Below are 18,871 nucleotides of genomic sequence, written 5' to 3' on the forward strand. Positions count from 1 at the left end.
TCGTTTAAGTGAGCAGTGTTTGGCTTTTAGAAAATAGATGATATTTAGCATTTTATGCAAAATCAGATCGGCTCTAATGTCCTAATAATTTTCACAATCAATCAATTACGCTACATCGGCTCCACGAAATAAGACATGTTGCATTTAATGTTTATCAGCAAGTTTTGGGGGATTATTTTTTTTTTCAGTGTGTTTCAATTGACGTAAATTATAGATGGGTTTTTTTACTATTCGTGAGCCGGCAACGTTTGGAATGATACGCAGGACAAACATAGTATCCCAATCTAAAAATTTGGGTGAATTGATTTTTGTAGGGGGAAAAAATTTACAAAATAAGGTCTTGCATTTAAAAAAATTTGTTCAGCAGTTTTGTGCCTTTTTTGAATGTTTTTTTTTTTTTTTTTTTTTTTTGGCAGAGGAAGAAAAAAACTACAGTGTACATTACAGTTTGTTGTTGGCTTAAGATATTGGATCAGATGCATTGAAAAAGTACTTATTTAGAATTTAGTGACCAACCTTGCATATAGTTTCCAGCACGCACAGCGCCGACTCTCCGGGCTGGACGATACTCAGCACTGGCTGGTCGTTAGGCAGACACACCCAGGACGGGGTGAGGTGGTCCGGCACCCAAATGTCGCTCTCCACGCTGGGCCGAGGAACGGGTGCCTCCTCGATCGGCTATAATGAGAAATATACAGAGGTGGCAAATCCAGGTCCATAAAGTAAAAACCCTGCCACGGTTTAGCTTTAGCCACAGGTGCTAGCTCGGTCCCATGGTGCTCGTTTACTTGCTAGCTAGCATCAGGGGCTTATACTGTGGCAGGGTTTTTTCTGGACCTGGATTTGCCACCTCTGCTTTTAGCACCAAAACAACCCGGCTGAAACAGGATGTTGTGATGGTACGAGAAGCGAATGTGACCGCACACGCTTCACTAGCAGAGGTGGCAAATTCAGGTCTAGAAAGTGAAAAAACCAACGAGCTAGCTAATGTTGAATTATTAACATTGTTTTTCAGTTTCAATTGATATTTTAGCCGTTTTGGATTTAGTTATAGCTGTGTAGCTCAATGAATAGTATTGTCTATTGTATTCTTATCTGTCTCTCTCGCCTGAGAAGAGAAGGGCAACAAGTTTCTTTTTTATATTATCTAAGAGGGAGTATAGCCTAGTACCGGTCTCAGTCGGTCGAAGAGAGTCCAAGGACAGGCTGATGTATTATTGTTCAAATCTAATCTGATTTGTATTTATGGGAACTTCTGCCTTTCTGTGCTGAATGGGAGGGGAGAGGAGACTTTTTGTATTCACCCACTTTTCAATAAATAATGATGTGCGAGGGAAGGACGGACACACAATCTGAACGGAACACGGTTTGAGTGTCTTCATTTTGTGTGATCAGAAGCTTCTGATAATTATAATACCTTTGCAAAGGGACTTCTTCACCAGAATCTCACCATTCAGTTAATTGAACACGCAAAGAGTACAATAATAATATTGTCTACTCTAACACTAGCCAGCTAGGCACAAAACCGCTAGCTAGCTAGCTGGTGAGAGTGAACAGCAGGTAAACAAGCACCATGGGAGCTAGCTAAGGAGCTAGCACCTGGGGCTAAAGCCAAACTGTGGCAGGGCTTTTACTTTCTGGACCTGGGTTTGCCACCTTTGGAGACAAAATAAGAATGGACTCAACTGGATTCTCATCCAGGGTGTCCATTTTAGGACTTGGAATTTAGATAAAAAAATTCCTTACCTGGTGCTCCTTTGCCGACTCAACATATATTCCATCCGCTGTCCTATTCACAAGCTCTTCACCGTCTGCAAAGACCTGCAGGGGGGGACCAACAGCGGACAAGTTCATTAGCATGTAGAAGTAAGCGCATGGGGCTTGTTCGCCAACCTGGTTGATGCTGGGGTGGGCTCTGGTCTTCTTCTTGGAGGTGGTGTCAAGACCCCACAGGGACGAGAAGCGGCTCTTGCGCTTGCTGCATGAGCGCGACATGGCGTGCGCTCGCCGCCTCACGCCGCTCTCCGTGCGAGCCGCTACCTGAGACCACCACAAAAAAAAGAAACGGCACTTCAGTGCTAAAAGATTACAGGTTAATTATTAGGGGTGTCAAAATGTGCGTGTTAATTTTGTGTTAATTGAAAGTTTCTTTAACGCCACTAATTTTTTTAACGCGCGATTAATGACCGCCCCTTACTTGGGAAGCCTGTACTGGGGGAATTCCAGTCGAAACGCAGCAGACGCGTCCATGTCGAAATTTAGCAGTAAAAAGTTTAATAATAATGCATAGAAATGTGGAGACTGGGGTCAAGTTGTATTTTACAATTTTAAAAATGTGCAGAATTTCTTACTTCATGTTAAAGATGGGATAGCTCTTAATATGAAAAGAAAAATGCACTGAGCTGTCACTAATGTTTTATAAATGCAATTATGCCATCTAGTGGCACAAAAATGACCAGCACATCAGTATCACATTCTTTTTTTACAAAACCGTACATCTTTTTAATTTTAACTAAGTTTTATGCATTATTATGAAATTACTGTATCAATGATTAAAAGACGCAGCCATATTTCTATTAGTTTGACATTTTTCCCCACTTTTATGTTAACAAGAGTATGAAAACTTAGAAAAAATGTATTGTACATTTTATTGTACAGAACAGAACAGATATAACATTTGCGATTAATCGTGAGTTAACTGTTGAAGTCATGCGATTAATTATGATTCAGATTCAGAATATTTATTGTCATTGTCACAAGGGAACAACGAAACTTCGATTCTATGATTCCAAATGTTAATCGCCTGACACCCCTATTAATTATGTGACACATATCGCCATGTGTGCTGTAGACTTTCTTTTACTCTGGATCATTTCTTGTCATTTTCGTTCATTTCTATTGGCCAGAAATATCAATCAGTGCGATACAGTACAATTATCACAGTGAAAAGTTGCGTAAAACATCAGAATAATTGGCCTCGTACCACTTTTTTGGCCCCCTCTGGAGGGCGTCGCTAGACAAAATGGTCGCTAACCGCGCGCAACAATGGAAAATAAATAAATCTTCTTGGCAAGAAGAAAGCGACCAAATGCTGGCCGTCCTCCACTGTTTGTCTTTTGTTTACTGCGAGGCCTTCTTCGATGCTGAATTCATTGGCACCTTACGGCACAGTGGAAACACAACAAGCCCCATCGGGACGGAACGACGCAACACGAGGCGTGCGGAGCTCAACTAAGCCGAAGTGAGCCCTGTCGCCTGCTGGAAACGGGGCTAAGCAGGAGCAAAAAGTTCAATCAGTCAAACGGGGCCTTAAAATGCTCAGCTGTGGACAAGAACGTGTGACTAAATGGGGAACGTGTGGGAGAACCAGTGAGGAAAAATACAAACGTTGAATCTCAAAGCCGGCTTGTGTGCAGTAGCTCACACCCACCCGCTTGGCAACGCCAGCGTGTTGGCGGCCATCGATTTTTTTTTTTTCCCCTGGACTGGCTGCTTTTAGCTGCAGGGTCATGTGACCCCAGTGCAGCCGTGGATGTGCACAACAGAGCCTCCCAAGCAAACGCCCACCCGGCACCAAAATAACAGCAGAAACTCAAATTTTGTTCTTTGTTTATTAAATGACTCAAAGATTGATTTCATAGTGCTGGAATGTAACTCATTCATTATTGAGACGTCGCGCCGAGATTGGCCCAGTATTCACATACCTCTGCTGGAAATAATAAAAATTGCTCAAAAATATTTAAAAAAATTAATATTACCATGTATTGTATTGTATTCATAATACGGTGGACCCCCCACGATTTGCAAGGGATGGGACGGGGCTGGCCCCTGAATAGCGACTCTGGGTACTATATATATTATATATTCCTATAATATATATATTTTTTCTTTTTTTAACCCCAAAATCCTTAAAACAAAAAAAGTGTGAAAAAATATTTTTAAAATATTGACAAAAAATGGAAAATATGATCTGCAAAAAATTATTTTATTCGCAGGTGCCAAACCTTGAGTATATGCAGGTCCCCACTGTATTTATATTGGTAAGTAAATATTTAAAATAGAATAATTATTAATCATATGCCAATATTTGAAAATTTTATATATAAATACCCTTAAATAAGGTCACAAAGGGGTGGGAAATCATTAATGATCATAAATATGAAATAAATAAATATGAAATACATATATAAAATAAAATTAAAATAATTCTAATCATATAACTAAATTAATAATAAATACATTGCCATAAAAATAATTATAATCAAAACAGTAATAGATTAACTTTTTTTTTTTAAAGACAGTGTGAGAATATAATAATTAATGTAGCTAAAAAATAGAATTGTCATAATGGTAATAAATAATAGTCACAAAAAATCATAAGCTTACTTAGATAAGATTAGATAAGATAACCCTAATGGAAGAAATTCCCAATAATATATAGTGTCAATAACAATTATCATAATAATACCACAACATTTAAATATACAAATCATTTTGAGATAACTTCCAGAAATTTAGCATACGTGCATTTTTTTCCAGTCAGTTTTTTGTTTGATTGGAAATAGCACTCAAATTGATTTTCTAGTACAACAACAACGTGTTTAAAAGAATTAACATGTTTTGGTACATGAAAAGGGACCTCTTTATCCAACAAAATTTCCACAAAATCTTACTATTAAACCATTCAATTATGTTTTGGTTTCCTGTTACCAGTCAAATTGCACAAATTTCCAGCGCATTCCCACAAAAGTGACATTGGCAAATGGCCGCCACGCATTTGTCTTACCAGCGCATGGAAGGACGAGACGGAGAAGATCCCCAGACGGCCCATGGCCAGCTTGGTGGGGCGCGAGGCGAAGGCCAGCAGGCGTTTGGGGTTGGGCAGCTCGCCGCCCTGCAGGCTGGCCAGGTAGCAGCGGAAGCGGAACAGGTCCATGTGGAACTGCTCCAGGTTCTGCTCCCACAAGAAAATCTGCGGGACCACAGCAGGGAAGCGTTGACGGTCGTCGCTTGCTTTCCTTCACCTTGGGACGTCGTAAGTTTACTGAGGCAGCGGAGCGATAGATTGCCCTCCTTCAAGCGTTCTGGCCCAGTTCTGGCCAACGCTATTTGGGAAAGGCGAGCCATCGCTGGCTGCCAGGACAGCAACAATGCCACACATTCCTCTGGCTGCCAATGTTTCATGCCTTTTATCTGTTCACTTGGGCACAATGGGAAAGCTGACACTGACCCAACAGAACCGGCCCGACCGGGAACTATCTAACAGGCCCCGACAAAGAGCACTTGATCTCCCTTGAAATGGGCCCGTTAAAGACAATTCATTAATATGGAGAGAGAGCGGCAGGGATGATGGATGCTGCCAACGACATGCTGGGATATAAACTCAGTGCCCCACAACATTAGGGACACCATTGCAAACGACAACAATTGAATGCATCTAACACACTCGGCGTGATTATTTTTTGTGTGGATGTCATGAAACGATGCATCGTTGTACCTAATCAAATGTTTTTTGCTTTGTTTGCAGTTCAATTGAATTCCTCCAATGCAAAAAAATTGGGAACTACACTTCCTTGGCACACACTTTTGGAAATAATAAAGTTACATTTACATCAGTACTCATTGTGTATTTGCAAAAAGAACATTTAACAAATGGGTGAATGTTTTAGTTATTTTTACTTTTAACAGCTTAATTCTTTTCAGTAAAGTGCAACATCAAAATCTTATCTTCTTTTTAGGAAAATGCAACATGAGTTTGTCTTCTGTTTAGGAAAGTTAAACATCAATAGTTTGTCTTCTTTTCGCATAAGGGAACCATACGTAGTTTTTCTTCCTTTTAGGAAAGTGAAACATTGACAGCTTGACTTCTTTTTAGGAAAATGAAACATCATTGCTTTTTCTAATCTTTAGATTCAGTGCAACATGTGCACTATTTTCTTTTTATGACATTTCAACAATTTTCTTTTTAGGATATTTCAACATGAATAGTTTGCTTCTTTTTAGAAAACACCAGGAGCCTGAATGATCCATCCATTAGTTTGTCTTCTGTTTAGGAAAGTGAAACATCAATAGTTTGTCTTCTTTTTAGGAAAGTGAAACATCAACAGTTTGTCTTCTTTTTAGGAAAGTGAAACATCAACAGTTTGTCTTCAGGAAAGTGAAACATCAATAGTAATCTTTTCAAGAGAGCTAAACATCAACAGCTTGTCTTCTTTTAGGATAAGGGAACCATCCATAGTTTTTCTTCCTTTTAGGAAAGTGAAACAATGACAGTTTGTCTTCTTTTTAGGAAAATGAAACATTGCTTTTTCTAATCTTTCGATTAAAAGCAACATGAGCACTATTTTCTTTTTACGACATTTCAACTATTTTTAGGATATTCCAACATCAATAGTTTTCTTCTTTTTAGGAAATACCAGAAGCCTGAATGATCCTGTTCTCATCAGAATTTCAATACATGCAGAATCCCCACTCAGACGTACCTGATCCAGGATCGTCTTCCTTTTCTTGGCGTCGCTGACGGCCGACAGCTGCATGTCGCCCATCTTCTTCATCTTCTCGTCCATGTCGATCTTCTGCTCCAGCTTCTTGATTTCGGCGCGCACCAGGCGCACCGTATCCTCGCGCCGGTGCTGCCTGGCGACGGCGGTGGCACACGCCGAGTGGATGGCCGTGATCCAGTTCTCCAGCTCCGTCTGGCTGCACGTCTGCGCGGGGAAGAATAGGTCAGCGTTTCAAGCCGACGACATATCATCGACAATTGGGCTTTTGTATTTTATTGAACCTTTATTTAACCAGGTAAAAACCTGACGTAAAATCTTTTCAAAAGCATGATCTGGTTGACTCTCTGGTGCATTATCTGGAAGGGGGTTGATGTCACTGGCTACCGCCATCTAGTGGTGTAAGGTCTGAAGCTCATGATGCGTCACACATCTTTTATCCACAGCCGGGGGGCTGTCAACTATCTTACCTGAAACAAGAAGGCATCTCCCAACGAGTTGCTGAGGCAGAACACAAAGTCTTTTTTGGGGTGCTCCGGTACGGCCTGCACGATGCTGTTGTCCGCCCAGATGGCGTATTTGGGGACGCTGCTGTTGTCGATTCCCGAGCGGCCGTCCGTCTCGTAGAAGAACAGAGTGCAGCCTGAGCGAGGGAGGGCAGGAGAATTGATTATACGCTTACTTTGAAAGTGGAGAGGACCGATCATTGAAAGAAGTTTCATTCTGCTCTCCAGGGGGCCGAATGTGAGAAGTGCAGTTTGGCATAAAAATAAGAAACCTCATTTATTGCAGTGAGTGTTTGTTCCACAGCAGCAGGGGAAGGACGGTCTGTGCAATTTTCAGATCAACCTTTTCTTAATGTTTGTAAACAATAGGCTAACAGGGTACTGTTAAGTTATTAACATTGTTTTTCAGTTTCAATTTATATTTTAGCCGTTTTGGATTTAGTTATAGCAGTATGGCTCAATGAATAGAATTGTATTATCTGTCTCACTCTCAGAAGAAGGGCAACGGGTTTTTACATTTGCTATCTTGAAGGAAGTCTGGTACCGGTCTCTGTCGGAAGAGGGGAGGCACAGGCTGATTATTGTTATTCTCTAATCTGATTTATAGCTATGGGAACTTGCAGAAGGGAGGAGAGAGGAATTCTCTTGTATTTATACCCATGAGAACAGAGTTGTAAACAAATGTACTGTGGGCTGATGGGAGGAGACTTTTCGTATTCACCCACTTTTCAATAAATAATGATGTGCCGGAGTGGACGACACACAATCTGATGGAACACGGCTTCAGTGTCGTCAGTTTTTGTCATCAGAAGCTTCTGATAATTATAATACCTTTGCAAAGGGACTTCTTCACCAGAATCTCACCATTCAGTTAATTGAACACGCAAAGAGTACAATACTTAATATTGTCTACTCTAACAGTACATACACTTCAAGCGGCAGAAAGTGATAGACTACCAGGGACTTGAACTGAAAAAAAATGACTTAAATGATCCTCTGCAATATGGACCCGCCCCTTCTCTGACCCCAAAATCTTGGTGTGACGTCAGCAATTCTTTCTAAAACACTGAACATACATCGATCATAATGTCCAAAAACTGCACTTAATTGGCACCAAAATGTATGCGGACGTCTCTCCAGAAGCGCTCAATGAGCAACCGGCGTGCTTACTTTTCTTCTCTTACGCAGGCCTGTTCTTTTGATAATAATGACTTTTACAAAGCGCCCTTCAAAGACACCAAGGGATGCTTTTACGTCGAACAAGAAGAACTAAACAGCCAGGATAAGGAGTGGCAGCAGCGTTGCCACTTAGATGTAGCCAGTAAGGCTTATGCTAGCGGCTAGAAGCTATGCTGTCGACGACGAGCAAAGAAGCCGGTTTTCGTCCCGCTAGCTTCGGCTACGTTAGCGGCTAGAAGCTCACTACCTCCGGTAGTCCAAGCAGACCTCTTCTTCAGAATTCAGAAGTTCGAATCACTGAAATGATCTGTTTTGTTTTGCCTAATTCTTCAAGTTTCATGAGGAAATTAGCATAAGGCTCGCCTTATTTCTGCGTCGACATGACAGGACTGGATCTTGCCATCCCAGTGACGGCTAAAGACGTCAAAGATCTATTTTTACTGGACAGGCAGTAAATAAGTTATGGACAGCCCTCCGTCTCCCTTCCAAGCAATTCATGTCACCAAACATCTTTTTAAGTGACATTTTGTAGACGGAGAAGATGACTAAAAACATCAGTCAAGCTAATGACCCTGTTTTCTCAAATGTTGTGTTCACTAGCGGTGCAGTGGAGTTTTTATCACCTGGACGTCGTACGTGTGACTTCATGGCGAAAACGTTTTGTCGTGTTTTGATGTGAATGTATCACAAACCTTTGAGGGACACCCAGTAGCTCTTCCACCTGCGTCTGGCGGCCGACTCCACCTTCTTGCTCTTCTTGTGCACCAGGAAGTTCTTGACGGCCAGCCTGCCCGCCTTGCGCACCGTCCCCTGCGCGCCCACGCCCAGAAGCGCGTCCGACTGGTAGGCGGAGCTCATAGTGCTCTGCTCGTCGCTCAGCACCTCCTCCAAACTCTCCGTCTGGCACGAGCTCATCTCCAACTCTTGCCGGAAGTTCTCATAGACGCCCTGGGCAGAGTCGGCGATCCCGCCGCCACTTCCGCCGCAGCCGCCGTTGCTGCTCCCGCTATCGCTGCCGGCGGCCGCCGAGCAGACGGAGAAGGAGGCCGACATGGTCTTGTAGCGCCGGGATTCGGCCTCGGCCGTCACCCCGTCGATGCCGCTGTCCTCGTACTCGCTGCCCTCGCCAGCAGTGACGTCCTGTGGGGCCCGTGACGGGTGAGACGGCATGATGACCACGTACACTTCATCACATTCCAGTCGATCAGATCCTTAGTTTTTCGTCCAGGTTTTTCCCTATTCGGGGTCAACTTTTTTGGTAAAATTTTGGCATAGGCTTTTTTATGTCCTTCCTGACTTCAACCCTGCCTTTTTATCCAGGCAGTGAGTTGAAGGCTAGGCAACTTTACCTCACCTAGCATTCCCATCCAAGGACTAACTAGACCTGACCCCGTCTCAGAAATGAAGCGTCTCAAGAGTTGCAAAAACAAGTGACACAAAAAGTTTCTGTTCTAAACGGGACCACCGCTGTTGTTCAAGTGCAGGCTGCCCTCGTTGTGGCACCACCGCGTCTGACCCCCCCCCTTTCTCAACCCCCACCCGTGCTGCTACACACATGTCCAAAGGCTCCTGGGAGATGGAATTGGGGCGCAGAACTCGGTATCGCCGTCCAATCACGTGATCCAATCATGCGCTGTGGAGTTCCATTCAGTAGGGTTTTAAAGGGGGGTGGCTGCCTCGGCTGACAAGGCCACCATGCACAGTATTTTTACTGTGACAGTCTTCCACGGGCCTCCGCTCATTAACATGACAAAAGGCAAAACATTTCAAACGGGGAGGGACTTCAAACTCACCGCGTCCCCCAATGTCTCTCCTTTGCACCAAGAAAAAAACAAGCAGCGGGGAAAATAGGAGCTTTCCTCGGACTGTTAATCTGATTGTGCAGCTTATGCAGCAGAGGAAACACTCAGACACAATGAAAAGAAGGAATAAATGAGATGTGGGGGGTGCCGGGTGGGAATGCAAGGTCTTGTTTGCGTTGCCACCAGGCTGCATTTGGATTCGATTCGATAATCAGCCTATCCCTGGTAAAAAGGCCGATGCCGATAAGAGTCAAAATGCCAAATATCTGCGCCGATAATCGTCAAAATGCCAAATATCGGCGCGATAATCGTCAAAATGCCAAATATCGGCGCCGATAATCGTCAAAATGCCAAATATCGGCGCCGATAATCGGTCTATCCCTTAGTAAAAAGTCCAGTTATCCCAAAAAAATCTGCGAAAAAATTATTTCATGATAATATGCAGGGTTCAACTGTCAGCACGTCAGGTCTTTTCCAGAACATGAATGTACAGAATAAAGACGTTTGTTACCTGGATGGTCTGCGCCCTCCTGCCCTGCATGCTGGCACTCATGGCGGCCTGGGGTCCGCGCGGACCTTCAGAGAGGCAATGCGAGCGCCTGCACGGCAGAGTGAAGGCGCTGTATGTGTTGCCGTCCTCCTCAGAGATCTTCTCGTCTTCGCCGTCCCCGGCGACCCGCTTGCCGTCGTGCCATTTGGCGTAGCGGCCGTGGGGTTGCCTGCAACCGGTGGTCTTCTGGCTGTAAAGCTCGTCTAAGGAGTTGACCCGGTCTGTGGAGTCGGCGGGGCTGGACTGCAGCGGGCCTTCGCAGTCCATCAAGTCCCGCTCGGCGCAAGGGGTTATCATTTCCTCCGTGCTGGTCAGGTGGTCTTGGCTGAGGTCTGACAGGGAGAAGTCCAGGCTGTCGTCTCTCCACGTGTCCGCCGACTTGGATCGCTTCTTCTTGAAACCGGCCGCCTCCTTGGAGCAGTCCCGAGCGTCCTGGAGGTACGTCACCTCGCCGGCGTACATGTCCTCATCCTGCACCTCGTCGGCGGTGGGTCCCGGAAGGGTGATGAGCATGGCGTTGCCGTGCGCCGCGGGGATGGCCAGGTCGTTGTGGAAGGACATGGGCCTGAGGTTCATGGCCACGCGGTCCACCCAAATGGGGCTTCCAAAGTCCGGCAGGATGTTGGTCTCATTGAAGGGCTCCAGACCATTTTCGGCCAAAGACTGCGGGATGCTGGGGGTGCTGCTGGAGCGCGTGCTGGCCTCGGAGTTCCTGTGCTCTACCTTGCTTGACGAGTCGTGCCGACAGCGCCGCGGCTGCTTGTTGGAGATGCGAAGTGAGCGGGACATATGCTTCCGTGACAAATAGCCACGTTCCGTTCCAAAGAAGGCATGCTCCCCGTGCTGGCTCTCCGCATTTCCCATGATTCAGCGGCTGCGGAACATCAAGAGTGATGAAGAATGATGACGTGTCAAATGGCGAGTGCTGTGTTAGCCTACCTGCAAGATGACCGCCACTTCTCAGACATTGTTGCTCATCAACCAAACGTCAAATTCTACCCAACCTGCAGCGCTGTAAAGAGAAGACCAAATACAAGAGTGGATATGAGCGCTAGCGATTGCAGATTGAGTTACTTTTACCCAAGGTTGGGTTAATTATTTTGAGCCAGCAGATTGGCTTGAAGATTGAATTTGGGCAGGCTGAAGAGCTGAAGCTGGTCACCATTTTAGGTGTACTGAAATTGAAATAAACATGTTTTTAATGCTGTGGCAAACCTTGACAGGGGAGATTTTCTTAGAAAATGTTGGTAATCCTAAAATGTGTTTTATTGATTACGAAAGCATATTGCATTCAATTGAAGAAAGAAAAAAAAACTGACTAATTTTGGGGGCATCTTTGTTTGTTTTTGTGCATTTTTTTTCTGTTCTGAATTTTTTTTCTGTCATAAAAAATATTCTTTAAAAAACTGAAAAAATATTCTTAAAAAAACTGAAAAAATATTCAGAAAAACGGGGAAAAATATTCAGAAAAATAAGGGGAAAAAAATCAGTAAAACAGAAAATATATTCAGAAAAACAGAACATTAAAAAAAATACACAAAAATATTTGTCAGAAAAACATTTTTGTGTGTGTGTGTGTGAATGCAATATGCTTCCATATTACAGAAGCGTATTGCATTCACTTGAAAAAAACAACTCCTATTTTTCTGACTCATTTTTGGGTGGACCTTTGGGTTTTTTGTGCATTTTTTTCTTCAGTTTTTCAGATTTTTTTCTGTCATAAATTTCCCCCCCCCCAAAAAACGGGAAAAAATATTCAGAAACAAGAAAAGCAATTATTCTGAAAAAGGGAGCACGAGCTAATGTTTTTCTGAGGGTTTTTTTCTTTCTTACCTCTGAACTCCAAGTAACTTGTTGCAGACTCGCTAATCCCACATACCTCCAACGTACCTTCAACTATATGAATTACTGGCACAGTTAAGGTAAGGCATGTACCGTAATTCGTAACACACACAGTATTGGTAATGTTTTATGCTTTTTTTTTTTTTTACTGTAACTATCATTCTAATGTAAGCTAGGTTTATCTTTTTATGGGGCATGTAAGTATATATCAATCGATCGGCATGATTTTAAGCAAACAGTTAAGTTTCTATGGAAGCGTATTGCATGCGGGAAAGTGCCCGCCATTAGCGAGTCTGCAAGTCACTTGGAGTTCAGAGGTACAAAAAAAAAAAGAACTCAGAAAAAAAGAAGCTGGTGCTGTTTTTTGCAATATTTTTTTCTATTTTTATGAATATTTCTTCCGTTTTTGTGAATACTTAATTTTTCTGTTTTTTGTGAGTAATTTTTCTTCCTGTTTTTCTTTTCTTGTTTTTGGGATTTGAAAATATTCAGTAAAAGAGGAAAAAATATTCAATAAAAATAAAAATACACAAAAAATACAAAGCAACCCCCAAAAATTTTACATTTTTTCCAAGTGAATACAATGTGCTTCCATAATTTATAACCACAGCTATACTGAGAAACCCATTTATCTGTAGCTTAAACTAGGGGTAGTTTTTACCCCTTGATGGATCGAAATCTCAAGCAAACGTGCTGGTTCAAATCCTCAACCGAATAAATGGCCCAATAATAGCTTGGTTGGTTTTGGACCCAGTGTTGGGTTGGCCATTTCACCCAATTTGGGTTCTCTTGTGACCCAGCTCTTCTATAGAGTATATTTGGGAATTAATTTACAGAAATGACCATTTTTGCCACAGCTCTATTGTTATTTGATGATGACTGATGATTAAATGACAGTACAATGAAATGTGCCTTAAGTGCTAATCAAAAAGGTTGCATGCATGCGTCATCCAAGCTATACTTCATTCATACCAAGCGCTCGTGCTCCCCCTTAAAGGGGCCGGGCGAGCACCGCACAAATTGTCAGCATGAATTCTCCTGGCTATATTTGGAACGCAACAGAGCAGCCATAAAAGCTTTTCGAGAGTTGCTCACATGGATGAAAGGAGTTGTATGAACTCCCTAAGTGCCTTGCTTAGCCCATAAACCGCAACATGAACATGCGTTATTTTTACAGAGGGGAAGTGATCCCCTCTGCCAACATCCAACAAGCACTCGACAAATGGAGGATGTTATGAGTGGACTCCACTGTGGTCATAATGTCGCTACCTGCCTCAAGGCTGCAAAAACAAAAACAAAAAAAGTGTCCTGGGATTCTCAACAGATGGGGCAAGAAAATGAACTGACCCTTCCTCCTAATGTGTGCACCCATCCTCTTCGAGGACAGCCTGCTTGGGGGTGCGCTCCAATCGCAATGTGAAGCCAGTGCAGGCGAGTGGGAGCCCAACCCCTCTGCCGCATGCACTCACAAGTAGGGGTTGGCTGAGGGGGGGGGGGGGGGGGGGGGGGGGGGGGGGTCGTTACGTAAACTGCTACTGACCCCGTTTTGCCCCCCCCCCCTACCTTTTGTTGCGCCTTTTTCCCTATATTCTGCTCGCTCATCACCTTTTGCTTGCACCGCAGTGTTCAATGTTTTGATGCCCAAGGACGGCCAACCTTTCTCGTCAGCCCACAGCTGATTGGCTGTGACATTCAGGACGGGAAACCAGATGAGAGAAAAAGGCAAACTCATCTCTTTATGACTGAGAGCTACAAATGCTGTCACGTTTACACCGCACGTAAAGATGGAAGGGTTTCATGGAAGGGTCGAGAAAAAGTTAGATAGTAAAATAGATCCAGCAAAAAAAGAGAGAGTAAAAAACAACTGGTAGGGTACATTCTGATCCATACATTTACCAAACAAGTTGAAAACCTTTTTTTTATATATATATATATATATATATATAAAAAGAAGACAAATACGATCTTATACCCCTCAATTTTTTATTTTTTTTGGTAAAAAATGGGACCGACCCACTACTTGGGCTTTTTTGTATCAAAAATAACCACATTTTTGTGATGGTTTTTTGGTACAAAAAACTGTTGAATCAAATTAATGCTGTCACTATCAAATATTTTTAGAATTGATTAATCTAACAATTATTCAATCAATTAATCGACTAATCATATTAATTTTAATTTTGCAATAAAGTGTTTTACAAATGTTTTTTTATTTAAAAAAAAAAAAGAACGAAAGAAAAATGGTCGAATTGGCCAAACCATTTTAAACTCATAATTGTTTTTGTTTTGTTTTTTACTTTTGACCCAACGGTTTTAAGAGTGCATGGTTCAAAATTGTCCCAAATCTCATTTGATTTTGTTTAAAATAAAAATAAAAAATAAATAATTACCATGGATGAAGAAAATGGAGCCAGATGTCCTGACAGGTCAGAAAATTACATCACATCTCACAATAGGTCAATTTGTTTTCTATGATCTCACCATGGCTCAAGATTTTGGTCAACTCAACTCAAACAAAAGTGTTGTACTTGAACTAAAATCAGTCTTACCGTCAAAATGTAAAACAAAAACAACATAAATTAATATATATAAGTAGATAATAATCAAAGGTGGCAAATCCAGGTTCACAAAATAGAAACCCTGCCACAGTTTGACTTTAACCCAGGTGCTAGCTAGCTAGCTCCATTAATGCTCATTTACCTGCTGGGGAGCTAGCTGGCTAGCTAGCTAGCTAGCATCAGGGGTTAAAGCCAAACTGTGACAAGGTTTTACTTTCTGGACCTGGATTTGCCACCTCTGGCAATAAGCAAATAAAATTAATACAAAATTAAAAGCACACGAAGTAGGTAAGTGAATAAGTAAATAAGTATGAATATAATTATTAACACAAAACAGACACTATAAAACCACTAGATCGAGCAACTGACCTCTAATTGTACTTTCACGGGCTTGTGTATTGGAATACAGTGGTCATCGACAATCACAATATCATAACTAATCACGCATCATTGATTAAATAAAAGGCATTTCAGTCTAGAAAAAAAGTAATAAATAACACTTTTGAAAAAAAAAAGGCTTCAAATGAGCAATTATAACAACAAATCAAGTTTTGTCTTTAACATAGGGCTACAGCTAATAACAAATCAACAGCACTTTTATCTCACCTTTCTCAACATCACAAGTTGTGAAAGAGCTCCTTCCTCAATACCGGCTAGTCGTTTTTATGATGTCACCTTTTCGCAACGTCGACAAGTTTAATGTGTTTCAAGGCGAGACGACAAGCATCAAGCAATGAGGATAACGTGATGTCACGCAAGCCTTTAACATCAAAGCAGTTTGCCCGTGTAAGTTACGATACAGATTTATATCTCCATTTGGAAGACACCCGATTCCGATCCGAAGATAACCAATTTCATGCATTTTTTTCTTCCATGAACGCACTTTCTAGTCCAGTTTGTCTCGTTTCAGAACAAACAGCACTGGAATTTGCAGTCGAGATCTGCGTGACAGTCGCGCATCGCAATTTACGCGCATCCCCGCCGTCATCCCTGAAATATGCGTCACGGGACCCCATTGTTATTAAAGAGCACCCGATATTTGACAAACACTCGGGGCCTGTCGGAGCACGAGCCGCCTTTGCCGGCTTGCTCGCTTCCTCCGTTTTGGAAGAAGCCCCAAAAGGACGCACGCTGTCAAGATGATGGAAAGACTGAACATTTGGCCGCAAATCTGACATACGTGGGCAACACGGAGTGTAACAAAACGCACGTACACACTCTTCAAATCATAGCAGGAGTGAGCGAGGCTCACTTCAGTGGTGAGAGGCAAGAATGTAGCGAACCGACGAGTGACAAGCTGCAACACACAAGCCTGTCATCTAAACACTCCCCCACCGTGTGGAGATAATCACCAGAGGTGGCAAATCCAGGTCCTGAAAGTAAAAACGCTGCCGCAGTTTGGCTTTAGCCCCAGGTGCTAGCTAGCTAGCTAGCTAGCTCCCATGTTGCTCGTTTACCTGCTAGGGAGCTAGCTAGCTAGCTAGCATCAGGGGATAAAGCCAAACTGTGGCGGGCGTTTTTACTTTCTGGACCTGGATTTGCCACCTCTGATAATCACACGGCTACTTGAAAGCTTGGCGGTAGGGAGTGAAGATGCTCCTCCGATTTCCTTGCTAACGACAACTACCTCGCCGGACCCTTCAAATGTTAAATATGACCATGGGAAGTTGATTTTTAGCCCAAGTGCGCAAATCTTGACAACACTTTTTGGTAGTTTCTCAATCTGAAGTATTTCAATCTGCATTGAAGACCCACGCGAAATATCCTGCAAAGAAACTCCAAACTGAAAAACATTTTTGCAAAAACAACCAGGACGCCTGGTGGGATACACTGTGGTAGTCTGAAACCATGCATACTTGGTTATTTTTCAATTTACCAGGCAAGATACATCGCCAAGATTACAGGCCAAAATGAATTTTTTGGGACGCGCGTGTATGTAACTGTATTTGAGGTCATGGGTCAAAAGATGTCATATGGGAAGAATCAGACTTCACCCTGGGTCCAAAAAATGTACATTTTAAATTAGGGTTTCTAAAAACTTGTTTTGTTGTCACATTTGGTGTCAAACTATAGAGATAAACAAAGAACGCACAGAATAGCCGGATGTTGTTGTGGTCAGCTAGCTTAAGATTCATCATTTGGAACTTTGGATACTTGTGAAGGTTTGGTCAGGAAAATGCGCCAAGATGCATTTTGTCCTATTTACAAAGAGACTGGCGTTCTTAGTAAGAACGTTCTCACGTCCATTCTTAGAAAGACTTGGCAAGTTCTCAAGACCGTACTTGCGTTCTTCATATTGAGAAACAGACTGTCTTTATGTCAACATCTTGTGTTAAAAGCAACGTCTCATCCTTTGGAAAAGCACCGCAGACAGTTTTTAATAGTAACATCAGCGCTAACATTAGCGCAACAACCCTTTATTACAACATCATCACATCCTTGATCCTTCTAGTATGCAAACGCACTGCAGTTCAGCTCCTGACACTAGCATTAGTGCTAACCTCAACAAAAATGTCTTCATTACATCTCGTCTCAAAAACGATGTCTAAATCATTTTAGTATTCAACGAGGCTCGTCGAAGCACTGCAGACAGCTGTGAACATTAGCATTAGCGCTAATGTTGAAAAAGGTTTCCTGGCTGGTCTGCTAATATTATTAACCGGCACAGCACAACATTCTTCCCATTACGTGCCAGCGTCGCATCAACATGATTGCGAAGCCGTTATTCCGTAGCCAAAGATTTACTACTCTGACTTTAATAAGACACACAAGCGAGCTGATGGGATTTCCTTCACTATTGATTTCTGGGATGCTGCCGACCCTTCTGACCTGGCACGAGAGGCTCAGGCGGCTTCGAGTAATAGGACCTCAGTTAGCCTAGCAAGCAGGCTACCAGCGCACATCTGGCTGGATGATACCACTTAGTACTGAATGTGAACTGTCCATTAGAAATATGCTGAAGAAACCATCAAATTATGCTCGAGGAAAGTTCTTGGAAGTCACGAGATGCCAACAATTGGGTGCTTTTTTCGACATAATACTTCCAAAGGTGTCTTTAAAAAAAAAAAAAACGTCTCTGACCTTCTTCAGTCAGATATATACAAAGAATGAAGAATTAGAGCACTATTAGCATCCACTTCAGTGTCTACTCAATCTCTCAAACTCAAGCCCGTGCAAGACACCGCTGGTCCTGTAAAACCAGCCGTAAGATTTGGTTGTATTTTCCCTCAAACACAAATAGACTCACATTGACAATTTTTAATCTGGTTAATCTGTGTTCACTGTATATCTACTTGCCTTTTGGTTTGACCAGAGGTGGCAAATCCAAGTCCATAAGGTAAAAAACCCTGCCACAGTTTGGCTTTAGCCCCAGGTGCTAGTTAGCTAGCTCCCTAGCTAGCTGAGCTCCCATGTTGCTCGTTTACCTGCTGGGAAGCTAGCTAGCTAGCACCTGGGGCTAAAGCCGAACTGTGGCAGGGTTTTTACTTTTTGGACATGGATTTGCCACAGTTTGGCTTTAAGCCCTAATGCTAGCTAGCTAGCTAGCTAGCTCCCTAGCAGGTAAACAAGCACCATGGGAGCTAGCTTGTTTACCTGCCAGGGAGCTAGCTAGATAGATAGATAAATAGCATCAGGGCCTAAAGCCAAACTGTGGCAGGGTTTTTACTTTCTGGACCCGGATTTGCCACCTCTGATATCATGATAGTGATCATGATAATGTTTTGAAGTAGCGCTTGAAATTGGTGGATCTTCAACCAGCCAAGCTGCTAAGTCACAGTCAGAAAAAGAATGTGTAGCAGCCGGCGCTGTTGAAAGACGCCGTCGCAGCTTCTGTTGATGCCGACGCTCGTTCTCACTCTCCGGCCAAAGTTTGTCCAGCACACAATCATTTTGGGTCGAGGGATGCCTTAAAGGGGGGGACGGTTTTCTAAAG

At 42.8% G+C, this 18,871-nt stretch overlaps 1 protein-coding gene across 4 annotated transcripts in view; it reads right to left on the bottom strand.

Moving 5' to 3' along the window:
• The window catches only part of LOC147171652 (rho guanine nucleotide exchange factor TIAM1-like), a 55,357-nt gene that overhangs the window by 18,216 nt on the left and 18,270 nt on the right, over positions 1 to 18,871 (bottom strand). For 3 of the 4 annotated variants that reach the window (XR_015095612.1, XM_086081086.1, XM_086081087.1), the window contains exons 2-10: positions 11,477 to 11,549; positions 10,499 to 11,411; positions 8,878 to 9,325; positions 6,971 to 7,143; positions 6,483 to 6,707; positions 4,787 to 4,972; positions 1,894 to 2,040; positions 1,747 to 1,821; positions 517 to 678 (exon numbers count right to left, since the gene is read on the bottom strand). Coding sequence is in view for 3 of the 4 variants with exons in the window: in XM_086081086.1 (XP_085937212.1) it covers positions 517 to 678; positions 1,747 to 1,821; positions 1,894 to 2,040; positions 4,787 to 4,972; positions 6,483 to 6,707; positions 6,971 to 7,143; positions 8,878 to 9,325; positions 10,499 to 11,401 (2,319 nt within the window). In the remaining variant the exon portion in view is untranslated. Of the gene's footprint in view, positions 1 to 516; positions 679 to 1,746; positions 1,822 to 1,893; positions 2,041 to 4,786; positions 4,973 to 6,482; positions 6,708 to 6,970; positions 7,144 to 8,877; positions 9,326 to 10,498; positions 11,412 to 11,476; positions 11,550 to 15,306; positions 15,493 to 18,871 lie in introns of those variants that run through there. The other variant, XM_086081088.1, reaches the window with a different exon arrangement.

This window comes from Leptonotus elevatus, chromosome 7 (genome assembly GCF_054856555.1).
Source record: "Leptonotus elevatus isolate MCC_2025b chromosome 7, RoL_Lele_1.0, whole genome shotgun sequence".
Lineage (NCBI taxonomy): Eukaryota > Metazoa > Chordata > Actinopteri > Syngnathiformes > Syngnathidae > Leptonotus > Leptonotus elevatus.